This window comes from Octopus bimaculoides, chromosome 11 (genome assembly GCF_046866305.1).
Source record: "Octopus bimaculoides isolate indiv1 chromosome 11, ASM4686630v1, whole genome shotgun sequence".
Taxonomy (NCBI): Eukaryota; Metazoa; Mollusca; class Cephalopoda; order Octopoda; family Octopodidae; genus Octopus; species Octopus bimaculoides.
In genome coordinates, this window is record NC_142938.1 from 22,779,674 (window position 1) to 22,793,009 (window position 13,336).

The window sequence follows — 13,336 nt, forward strand, 5'->3', positions numbered from 1 at the left end:
TGCTAGAGACAGCCGTTAAGGCCTGAATGGGTAAAATACAGTGGCAGACCATATGTGTTCCAATGAGACTCAGCACCTTCTCACAAAGCTGATGCAACTCAAGAATGGATGTCTTCATAATCATGGAACACCAAACTTGTATCCTCTAAACTCACTAGATTCCAGTCCCATTGACTTACTATATATGAAGCGTTGTTGAAAGAGTGACTAATCAATGATCCTACAACATCATAGCTATGCTAAAGGCCAACAAAGTCAGGTGGTGTCTGAAATGAATACAGACCATTTAGTACAAGCTTGTCAATGAATCTGATCCCGCACTGAAGCAATCATCAAACCAGAAGCTAGATTCATAGAATAATCTTATAAGAAAGCTTATCGAGAACATGTACACAAATATATTTGGTTTTTGCCAGATTAGAGTTGTTTTATTAAATTACCAAGCATGTCCTCAAATACCTCTTGTAACCTGATGATGATGATGATGATATATATATATATATATATATATATATATATATATATATATATATATATATATATATATATCATCATTTAATGTCCATCTTCCATGCATGCATGGGTAGGATAGCTGGTAGGAGCCAGCCAAGTAGAAAAACTACTCTAGGTTACTGTGTATGTTTTGGCAGGGATTTTATGGCTGGATGCCCTTCCTAACACCAACCACCACCCTGCAGAGTGGACTCAGTGCTTTTACATGGCACTAGCACAGGTGGAGTTAGTTTTGGCATGATTTTTACAGCTGGATGCTCTTCCAAATGCCAACCACGTTACAGTGTGGACTGGATACTTTTAATGTAACACCAGCACTGGCAGGGTAACCAAGTAACTCACAAGGCAAGGAATTTTGAGAGGAGTAAAACATTTGAGGAGGGGAACTTGTGTCAGATGATGAAAAGTTAGAGTGTGATAAAGTGACAGAGAGACAAAAGCAGGTGTCTTGCCACAACAGAGGGAGCATTAGACAAGGTGATCCAGTATCAAATGATGAAAGGTTAGAGTGTAACAGAAAAATAGAGAGGCAGAAATCGGTGTCTTGCTTACCCAATGAGAGAGAGAGAGTGTGAGAGAGAGAGAGAGAGTGTGAGAGAGAGAGAGAGAGAGGTACAAGAAAGAGGCCAGAAACAAGTGTGCTGATGTAAAGGTGATACTTGGTTACGTAGTCAGAGGAAAAACAAGAGAAGGAGAGAGTAAGAAACAGTAAAAGTGTAAGAAAGAGCAGAAGGGAAATGGTGTAATGCTAGGATATACTCACAAGTAAAAAAAAAATGAGTGTAGAACCTGGTTAGAAAAATAGGATGTGAGTGTGGAGGGGGGGAGCAGCAATACAGTAAGCAGGGCAGTAAGGGCAAGAAAGGGGATTGGAAAACAATCATAATTTATGAAAAGGAAATGTGAGGAAGAGAAAGATGCAGTTAGAAGAGAAGTTGTAGTTCGGTTTCTTAGGGTAGAGTGAGTAAAAAGTGTGTTGTTACATGTGGGTGGGACACAACTCTCTTAGCACTCAGTTTCATGGATGGGTCTTCTCTAGGACCTCATATCACCAAACATCTCAGTCCACTGTCATTTCCTCCATGAGCCCCAACATCCTAAAATTAGTCCTCACCACTTCATCCCATACCTTCCTGGGTGTCTCTCTTCCACAGATACTATCCTTTTCAACAACAGGCACTTCTGTATACAGCGTCTTCACTCATACGCATCACATGTCCAAACCAATGCAGTCTCCTCTCCTGCATACCACATTTAATCCCTCTTATGCCTAACTTTTCTCTCAACACAGTTGTGCTTTGTCGGTCATGCTTACTGATGTTGCAAATCCAACGCAGCATACTACCTTCATTCCACTCCAGTCTACATATGTTCTCTGTAGTCAGTGCCCATGTAATCTAGGTATTTTCACACAAGCATCATACAATCTACCTTTCACTCTAATTGAGAGTGCTTTTGCTGCCAACAGAGGTAGTAGTTCTCTGAATTTCCTCCACTCTATTTGTATTCTAGAAACAATATTTTCAGAGCATCTACCACCGTTACTAATTTGGTCACCTAAATAGCAGAAATTATCTACTACCTCAAGAGAGCCCCCTGAGCATTTGAGAGAGTTTAAGTCCCTCACGTTCTTAGTACTTACTGTTCCTGTGCATCTGCTACACATGAAAGTGACCTTCCCACAATTCCACTGCATCTCTTATGCAGCCATAGTTTACATTTGATACAGCGAATGGAATTACATCCCACTCTTTGCCTACATATTAAACAGGGCCATTTGCCAGCTAGAATGGCAGTCTTATCTCCTTTCTCACTAACAACAACTTTAGTCTTAGCTAAGTTAACTTTAAGGCCCTTTGATTCCAGGTTTTGCTTCCAAACCTGGAACTTCCTCTCTAATTCTGCTTCAGATTCTGCAATAAGAGCTAGATCATCAGCATATAGTAGTTCCCATGGGCATCCAGTTTTGAATTCACCTGCTATGGCCTGAAAAACTATGATAAATAAGAGCTGACTAAGAACTGATCCCTGATGTACTCTAACTCCTTTCCATCTCACTTCTTGCACACCACACACATCGACATGATGGCGCTCCAACATTTCGACAATCTCAACAGATCTCTCCTTCATTGTGCCAACATTGATGTTTGTGGCCCTAAAATTGTATACTTGGGAGAGACAACAGGAAGGTAGTTGATGAGGGACTTTGTTTTTGAAAAGATCTGAGTAAATGTTTGCCAGGTAGTGTAGTGTACATCATGAATTTGATTCAATGAAGTATAATTTTTCTCTCCCTCCCATACAGTATCCAGATGCTGACTGTGGGATGAGGAGGGCATGATGTGGCCTTGTATGTCTTGCCTGCCGACTGGTTCCTGTGCCGGTGGCACGTAAAAAGCACCATCCGAATGTGGTCAATACCAGTCCCCTGCCGACTGGTTCCTGTGCCAGTGGAACGGAAAAAGCACCATCCGAACATGGTCAATGCCAGTGCTGCTTGACTGGCTCCCATTCCAGTGGCACATAAAAAGCACCCACTACACTCTTGGAGTGGTTGGCATTAGGAAGGGTATTCAGCTGTAGAAACCTCACCAGATCAGACTGGAGCCTGGTGCAGCCTACTGGCTTGCCACTCCCCAGTCAAACCATCCAACCCATGCCAGTATGAAAAATGGACATTAAACGATGATGATGATGATGATGATATACCTTGCCACAGCATGTATTCAATTCAATGAAGTACAATTTACTGACTCCCATACAGCATCCAAATTAAGACCCAGTAGATAGAGGGGTTAGAAGGGCATGAAAGTAGTCATATATGTCCATTCATACATACCCAGTATGTATGTATGTATATTTTTCATCTTTTACTTGTTTCCTGTCATATTTATATATATGAATGTGTGTGTGTACTTGTAAGTACCCTTGTCTTGACATTATGTGTTAATTGTAATGAGTATCACCAACATACAAGTGATATTGTTCAATTCCCTTCTTCTGTGAATAACGAATACTTACAGCAAAATATTACTTTGCTTGGAAACAGTTGAGGGTTGGTAACAGGAAAGGTGTCTGGTCATAGAAAGTCTGCTTTAACAAATTCTGAATGGCCCATACATGCATGAGAAAGTGGTCATTAAATGATGATGATGATAATGATATATATATATATATATATATATATATATATATATATAATACACACATATACATATCTGGTCAGCCCAGGGCTATAACAGAAGGCATTTTCCAAATGTGCCACACTGTGGGACTGAAGCCATGGTTGGAAGCAAGCTTCTTAACCATTCAACCAGGTCTGAACATTAAAAGATGATGATGATGATATGTCTGTGGGAAATTTGGGAATATGATGGTGAAATATGATCACAAGATGTTATGTCTGATAAATAAAATTAGAGAGAGAGCTGTAGCAACTAGTAATATGTGGTTCTGTAGAAGACCTGACCTCCCACATAGGCTTGGCAAAATACTTGCTGAAATAGTGGGATGGTGCACACACACACACACATTTTCTATTGTACTGTGTTCACATCACCCACTGTGGAGGCGCAATGGCCCAGTGGTTAGGGCAGCGGATACGCGGTCATAGGATCGCGGTTTCGATTCCCAGACCAGGCAGTGTGAGTGTTTATTGAGTGAAAACACCTAAAGCTCCACAAGGCTCCAGCAGGAGATGGTGGCGAACCCTGCTGTACTCTTTCACCACAACTTTCTCTCACTCTTACTTCCTGTTTCTGTTGTGCCTGTTATTCAAAGGGCCAGCCTTGTCACACTCTGTGTCACGCTGAATGTCCCCAAGAACTACATTAAGGGTACACGTGTCTGTGGAGTGCTCAGCCACTTGCACGTTAATTTCACAAGCAGGCTGTTCTATTGATCAGATCAACTGGAACCCTCCACGTCGTAAGCGACGGAGTGCCAACAACATCACCCACTAATTATTGCCACACCCACTATATCAATTCTATCTCTGTCATCTCATCTACTCACGAAAACCAGTCGTTCTCAAATGGGGTCCATATAAGATTTTGCTGTTAAAAGTTATGTGCAATAAGTTGGTTACATACTTCTACAATACGCAAAATATTTTTAACAAGGTTGTTTTATACAATTCCTAGCAATTTTTAATTATAAAAATATAATATGACTTTTTTTTAAACATTAAATGGCTATGAAGGTACATCCAAGTAAAAGAGGAATTGCATGGGTCCATAGGTGAAAATAGTTGGGAACCACTGCACCAAACCATGTAACTCATAATTTGTCAAGAAAGCACTCAATTTGTGCTTGCTAAATAACTTCATCTTACATATCTTCACCATAAATATCCTGCTACCCCTTTCTCCCCTGTCTGTCCAATTCATTTTGCTTGTGTAGGAGGGGATTGAACTCTGGCAGCTTTTACTTGCCTTCCCTGATCCTCCTTTCATCACACTCTCTTCAACATGTTACCTTGAGAATATGCTCTGACTCCTCTTCATCTTCTCTCTCCTCCATGCAGCACTGTACCCACCCATATATAACATAGGGTAGCACTGCATCTTCTGCTCAGTCCACCATATCATTCACGTCAATCTTTGACTCTCCCCCTCATTAATCCTCAAACAATTTTCATTTTTCTTCCTATTATCCCATCCCTAACACCACCTCTGTTAGTCTATCCCCTGCCACTCTCTCTCTCTCTCTCTCTCTCAACAATGCCTGTGTTACTCCAATAAGAACTGCATTGGACCTTAATGAAATGCAAGCATGACAAGCAGACCAGCTCACTCTATCACTGATTCCACTTACTCAACCCATACTATCACTATTATCACTTTATCTTCTTCTCTTTCACAGTAATTTCAAGCAACACTCTTTCTCGTCCCCTCTCCCTCTATTCTTCCAACCCTTCATACAGTTCCCTCTGTTATTCTCTCTACTACAGACTTCATACAACAATAAATCTGTTCCATCCATTATGAGGGTTCTCTTTCACCTTGCAAACCCAAGGTGACCCCCATCAATGCTGCTGCAACACTGTAAGTGAATGGTAAAGCAGCTTGATTAGCAACAACACAAGACTAGAGAGGGCTCTATGATCTTGCCAATAGCAAGGCAACCTTTTTAGTGCTGGTGCCATGATAAAATTCACTCAATACACTCTGTAAAGAGGATGGTACTGGGAAGTGCATCTAGCCATAGAAACCATGCCAAAACTGGGACATTGGAGCAAGGTGTTGTCCTCTGATCCAATGGATCCTGCCAAACTGTTCAACCCATACCAGTCGTAAAATGATGATGATTTTATATGTGCGTGTGTGTGTATACATACACATATGTTTGAGTGTGTGTGTGTGTGTATTTGTTTCCTACCACCACTTGACAACCAGTGTAGGTGTGTTTACATCCTTATACATCAGCAGTTCAGCAAAAGAGACCAATAGAATAAGTACCAGGATTAAAAAAAAAAAAATAAGTACTGTAGTTGATTTATTCAACTAAAACATTTTCAAGGCAGTGCCCCAGCATGGCCACAGTCTAATGACTGAACAAGTAACAGAGAATAGATAATATATATATATACAGGGTCATAGAAAACGGTTTCTGTGATTTTAGTTGTCAATTGCACAAGCTGTAAGCAAGCGATTTGTATGAAATCAGCATGGGACTATATAACAACTGTAGGAGTTTTGATATTTGCCACTGCATTGACCTTGAAATCAGTATTTCACTAGCGAACATCTGGCCAATCACTCCACAGCAATTTTGGCAGCTGTACAGCAGGAAGCACAGTGTGTGTTGTGGCACACTGAGTTTAAGTCAATTGTTTTAGTGCAACAGCATACTTATAGACAAGGTCCACTTACAGACAAAACTATTGTTTGGTGGCATAACCAGTTTAAAGAAACTGGAAATGTAAACATTAAGAAATCTCCAGGCCGACCACGCACATTGGAAGAGAGTGTAGAGCATTTGAGACTGTCATTTGAGACTAAGAAGTCCATCACTCGACACAGTTTGGAACTTCGTATGCCTAAAACAATTCCAAATGTGCTGTATAAATGCCTAAGACCGCATGCTTACAAAATTCAAATCAGAGATAAAATTAAGAAGACAGATAGGCCTAAACATGTTGAATTTGCTGCAACAGTGCTGAGAGGAATTGATGACGATGATTTTTATTTAGAATTTTATTTAGCGATGAAGCAACATTCCACATAAATGATTGTGTTAACCAACATAACAGTTGGATATGGGAAACTCAGCAACCCAATAAAGCTTTCCAGTACATCTGTGATTCGCCCAAGGTTAATGTGTGGTGTGGACTCCTGCACGATCATGTTGTCAGCCCTTTCATGTTTGCAGAAAATACGATTGTGAGCAGTAGTTACTTGGACATGCTAGAAATTTGTATTCCCTCAAATTGCAGACATTGAAAGAGAAAAGAGAATAAGTGTAATTTTCCAGCAGGACAAAGCACCAGCTCACTACAGCCATAATGTGCAACAAGCTCTCAACAACAGCTTCCCTGGCCATTGGATTAGAAGGAATGGTCCTGTTTTGTGGCCACCTAGAAGCCCTACTATGGACTTTTTCTTTTGGGGTTATCTTAAGAACATTGTCTATGCAGAAATAATCTGGGATCTGCAACATCTAAGAGAGAGAATCCATGCAGCGATAGAGACTGAATCCTGATATGATTCAGTGCACCTGGAGAGAGGTCGACTATTGCTTAAATGTTTGCTGTACAACAAAGGAGCTAATATCGAAACCTACTGAAGTAATGTAAGAAACATTTAAAATTTTCTGTATGTTTTGGTGTACAAATAAATAGTATACCTTTAATACAGACTTGGTTATTTCATTTTGAAATCACGGAAACCTTTTTCGATGACCCTGTACATGTAAATATAGACACACACACACACACACCTTTGTATTAGTGGCTTCACTGAGAGATGTGTTATCTGAAGTTTCTCAGATGCAAAAAATGTTTAACTATTCCGAGCTTACTTCTCTGTATATTTATGTAAGTGTCTATCTATGTGTGTGTATATATGCAAGTGTGTATGTATCCATATGCATGTGTGTGTGTGTGTGTGTGTGTATATATATATATATATATATATATATATATATATATATATATATCCTTTAACATATTCAAGTATTACCTATCAGTATTTTCAAAATAATTAAGTAATTCATTTTATTGTCCATTCCATAAAATTGACCTCAATGCAAAAGATGTCCCAAATCTTGACCACCCATTTAACATGAGGTTTGCTGCAGCCTTCTGGAAAATTTGAAAAATGTTTACTGCTCAAATACCAGAGTATGAAAAAATAAGTTTTAAAAATCCTTCAGTGGCTCATGATATTGAAAATAGGCCAGAAAAAAGGAAAATGTTTTTAGAAAAAGAACAACAGTAAGTAACTTTTTAGTTTCTAAATCATTCATGTGGTTAATTTTGTTAGTAGATTGTGTTGGTGAAGATATGCCGCTAAGTAAAAAATAAATATTATTATTTAAATAATGGTGTGTGGGTGTGTGTGTGTGTGTGTGTGTGCATGCGCCATAGAGTTAGGCAGTCCTTTCTAAAGAACAGGAAAATTGAAAGTTACTTAGGAAGAGGCAAAAATTAACAGATATTAGGACAAAATAAATGGTGTATGGGGTGAAAAGGTAATATTCCTAAGTGAGATAGAGTTCATACTGAGGCCACTAAAACTATGATTAGCACACTGAAAAACAGAGAATGTTTACAACTAAAGGAAACTTTTAAATAGTATGTAATTTCTTTGTGCACATCTCACCTCACTGATTTGCTTAGTGTCATATCTATATCTTAGGTCTATTCAAACAGTAATGTCCAAAGAGAGTTACATTACAAGTGTTAAATCTCTCTTAGCAATTGAGAGACTTATTGATAAGAACTACATGATGTAAGACTCAAACCATAAAAGGAATGATTCCCTCTCGTATTTTAGGTTGTCAATCCATATGATCTACACCTGAAATGACAAAATAGTGACCATATGTTTTAAGCCTTAACCCTTTTGATACCAACACACCTGAGATTGTTCCTGATTCTATGACACAAACTTTCTGTTTTAAAGTTGCCTAAATTAAAACTTGCCATCAGAACTTCATATTATGTTCCAAACACCAGCTTAATAATAATGACAAAGCTACTAAATTCTTCACTGTTTTCAACATTAATTGAAACCAATGCAGTGGATTTCAACAGAAATGTAATAACAAAAGGGGTAAATCTTAAAACGGTGACCTCATGTTTTAAGCCATAAATCTTAAAATGGTAACCACATTTTAAGTCTGAAGCTTCTGAACATGTTTCATTATGTGATTATAAAAAGAAATAAATGTGAATATCATACATGAGTTTTTAGTATTTTTACTAAAGCAGATATATCTACTCAAAATTTCATTATATTTAAGTATGGAAAGCATATCAATCTATCTTTTTTGAAGAATATCGTGCTTGAAACTATTTTTTGAGGTTTTTTCTGCAGAGTCCATCAAATCCAATCTTCACATGCATAGGTAAGCAAGCCTTTATATGCTAATTAACTCACAGCTTGGGCCCTGGCAGTTGCTACTACTCTGGGTCAGAGTAGACCTGAGAACCATAGTGGATAATAGGTGGTTCCACACTCCTCAAAACATTGGAACTCTTGAACCAGGGCCCCACTACTGGATGCAGCTTAAAGTCATACCCAGAGCATACTACCTAAAATACATTGTAAAACACAGTGGACTTGAATTCAAAATATTTGAATAATCTTTTCATTTAGAACTTGTACCATATCTGCATGGCAGTTCATTTTTATGTACAAATTCCAAAGGGATGGAAGTTTTAAAAGTTACCCAAGGAACTGGATAAGTACTGTGAACAGCCATAATAACATGAAGATCAAAGACACATTGTATGACATAGTCATAAATAAGTACCCCCCTCCCTGCCACCAACCAAAAAAAAAAAGAGAGAAAGAAAGAAACTGGTCAATACAGAAATACTTTTTCATTACAGGTCTGTTCAATGAGATGGGACTAAACAACAACAATAACAACACAAGAACAAAGCCAACAATACCAACAACAATAACCAAAGGTTCACAAATTGTGAAAGACAATTTGAAAAAGAGACTCAAACTGCAACAACAACAACAACACCAACACCAATAATGATGGAGAAAAGCAGAAAACTGAAGGAAAAAATTATAGATTGAAAGAAGAAACAACAAGAACAACATTAGTAATAATAATAATGATGATGATAATAATAATAATAATAATATTAATAATAATAATAATAATAATAATAATAATAATAATAATAATAATAATAATCCTTCCTACTAAAAGTACAAGTACTGAAATTTGGGGGTGGATGAGCAGGTCAATTACATCAATCCTCAGTACTTGACTGGTATTTAATTTATCGACTCTGAAAAGATGAAAGGCAAAGTCGACCTTGGCAGAATTTGAATTCAGAACATAAAAGACAGGTGGAATGCCACTAAGAATTTTGTCTGGCACAGTAATGATTCTGCCAGCTCACTACCTTAATAGTGATAGTAATTGTACTACTAATAATAATATTGGTTTTAATCTTGGGCACAAGGCCAACAACTTTGGGGGAGGGGTAAGTTGATTACATCGATCCCAGTGCTCAACTCGTACTTATTTTATTGACTCCAAAGGGATAAAAGGCAAAGTCTGCCTTGGTGGAATTTGAATTCAAAATCATGAAGACAAATTGCTCAAAGTCTACCTCAGCTAAATTTGAACTCAGATCATAATGATGGGCTGTTAAGCATTTTGTTCGGTGTGCTAATGATTCTGTGCAATCGCTGCCTTAATAATCCTACTATAGGCACAAGGACTAGAATTTTCATGAGGAGAAGGGACTGGTCAATTACACTGACCCCAGTGCTTAACTGGTACTTATTTCATTGGCTCTGAAAAAATTAAAGCCTAAGTCAACCTCAGTGGAACTTGAACTCAAAATGTAGAGAGCAAGAAGAAATGCAGCTAAGCATTTTATCCAATGTGTTAATGATTCTGCCAGCTTGCTGCCATAACAACAACGATGATGATGATGATGATGATAATAATAGTTTCAAATTTTGCCACAAGGACAGCAATTTTGGGGAAAGGGATGAGTCAATTACAATGACCCAGTATTCAACTGGTACTTATTCTATCAACCCCATAAGGATGAAAGGCAAAGTTGGCCTCGATGGAATTTGAACTCAGAACATAAAGACAGATGAAATGCATTTTGTATGGCATGCTAATGATTCTTCCAGCTTGCCACCTTAATAATAATAATAATAATAATAATAATAATTTCTAATTTTGGCACAAGGCTAGCAATTTAGGGGGCTGGGGTAAGTCGATTACATCAACCCCAGTGATCAACTGGTATTTATTTAATCAACCCTCAAAAGGCTGATAGGTAAAGTCAACCTTGGTGGAATCTGAACTCAGAACAAAAAGGTGACAATATGCCACTAAGCATTTGCTTGGCATAATAACAATTCTTGCAGCTCGCCACCCTAATAATAATAATAATAATCCTTTATACAAAAGGCACAAAGCCTGAAATTTTGGGGGAGGGAACTAGTCGATTACATCAACCCCAGTGTTTCACTGGTACTTAATTTATCAACCCTGAAAAGATGAAAGGCAAAGTTGACCTCAGAGGAATTTGAACTCAGAATGTAGCAATCGGTGAAATACCACTAATCATCTTGCTTGGCGTGACAACAATTTTGCCAGCTCACTGCCCTAAGAATAATAATAATAATAATAATAATAATAATAATGATAAGTAAAAAAAAAATTTAAAAAAGACAAAGAAAAAACAAAGCAAAGAAGAAACCAGCAAGCCACCATCAGAAACCAACAAACTTTTTAAAAAATCTGCAAAACATAACAAACAAAACAAAACAAAACAAACTCAAAATAACTGGTGAAGGTGAAAGAGGTGGAAGATAGGTATAAAAACAAACAATGAAAACTAAACAGAACAGAGAGGATATCCTCCATACCATGCTACCACTACATCACTGTTCAGCAAGGGATGAAGAGAGCATGCAGTGGCTTGGTAATTACTACTGCCACCTCCCCAATTCCCTTAGTTGCATTTTAAGACATTCATTCAAGAAATTTAAAAAAAAATAATAATAATAAAACAAAAATGCAAAGAGAAAGAGAGAAAATATTGAGTAGAGAAGTGCTCACATTGCTCTAATGGGTTAGTAAGACCACTACCAGTCCAGTCAAACTGCACAGGTGGAATATCAACCTGAAATCAGTAAAGAGAAACAGCAATAGCTGACAGATCATTAAGCAAAAGGAGGAATTCACAAGGGAGGTCTGCAAAGATATGGCAAGTTGTGCCCAGTGTGGCTCTGTGATGTTCGGTGGGAGATGCAGCTGAATGACTAGTAAGGGATCAGGTCCTATGAGGGAGTGAACCACTGAGTGCACAGAAATGAAGAAAGATCAAATTAGGAAAGATTATAGAAAGAAAGAAAAAAAAGAAAAAGAAAAAAGCCTGAAAATAATCAAAGAAATAACTTGAAAGATGTAAATTGACTCATGCATATAAATGTGATACACACATACAAAACACACTCACTATCACAGATAAACAAGTGGGTTTACATAGACAAACGTAATTATGTGCATGTGTGTGTACATATATGTACACACATACATACACATATATACATACACATACCCACATATACATGCACACACACACACACACACAAGACTTTACAAGTGTAGCCTAAAATAGAAAACCGTTCACAAAAATATATACAAAACCAAAACACAGACCTTCAAATATACTAATAAACTCATACAGATGAAAAAGATTATTGTAGAATCACAACTAGATACACACATACACACACACACACACACACGATACATAGTGGCACGTTAACATATCTGAATGTTAAGGTTGGTAAAATGAGGGCATCTGTTTTATAGGAAGTGTAGATGAAAATAATGTACCTATATCAAGACAATAAACACAACACCAGCTACACCTGTAACTAGATATTGAATCCTGTGTAGATATAAAGTCATGTAAAATATTTAGAATGAAAGAATATCTGTAGAGCCTTCTTTACAAGGGAAAATACAGAAATGAAATGAAAAATTCATATATAATAAAAAGAAATTAAAGGATTAGAATTCAGAAATTACTGTATGAATTTTTTTCATTACAGAAATTGGATGGCCACATAGTGAATGGCTTTAGAATTCAGCATCATACGAGAGAAACTGCAATAAACTGGTAGTGCTATATTCTGGAGAGTGAGATGTCAGAGGTGAGAGTGACTGAGATATCTTAGTGTGAAAAATGAAAACATTGCCATATTCCTCAATTGGTTCTTGGGTCTTATCAGAAGACTTGTTTTCTTTTAGTGTGTTGAGGAGCAAATCAACTTGATGGAGACTGTTGGGAATCACAAGTAAAAATAGTAAGCAAAATGAAAAGGGCAGCACTTGGGATTGAACAGGATTTGCAGATTTGGTCTAATAGGAGTTTACAACCATAACACAGCTTTTGATATGTGTGTGTGTGTGTGTGTGTGTGTGTGTGTGTGTGTGTGTGTGTGTGTGTGTGTGTGTGTGTGTGTGTGTGTGTGTGTGTGTGTGTGTGTGTGTGTGTGTGTGTGTGTGTGTGTGTGTGTGTGTGTGTGTGTGTGTGTGTGTGTGTGTGTGTGTGTGTGTGTGTGTGTGTGTGTGTGTGTGTGTGTGTGTGTGTGTG

The 13,336-nt window shown here is 37.8% G+C and overlaps 1 protein-coding gene across 13 annotated transcripts in view; it reads right to left on the bottom strand.

The window, feature by feature from the left end:
* LOC106883746 (uncharacterized) overlaps window positions 1-13,336 on the bottom strand; it is a 133,531-nt gene that overhangs the window by 15,682 nt on the left and 104,513 nt on the right. For 6 of the 13 annotated variants that reach the window (XR_016243752.1, XR_016243753.1, XM_089360518.1 and 3 more), the window contains one exon: window positions 11,791-11,854. The exons of the other annotated variants lie outside the window; for them this stretch is intronic. Coding sequence is in view for 4 of the 6 variants with exons in the window: in XM_089360518.1 (XP_089216644.1) it covers window positions 11,791-11,854 (64 nt within the window). In the remaining 2 variants the exon portion in view is untranslated. The remainder of the gene's footprint in view (window positions 1-11,790; window positions 11,855-13,336) is intronic. 13 annotated transcript variants of the gene reach the window in all.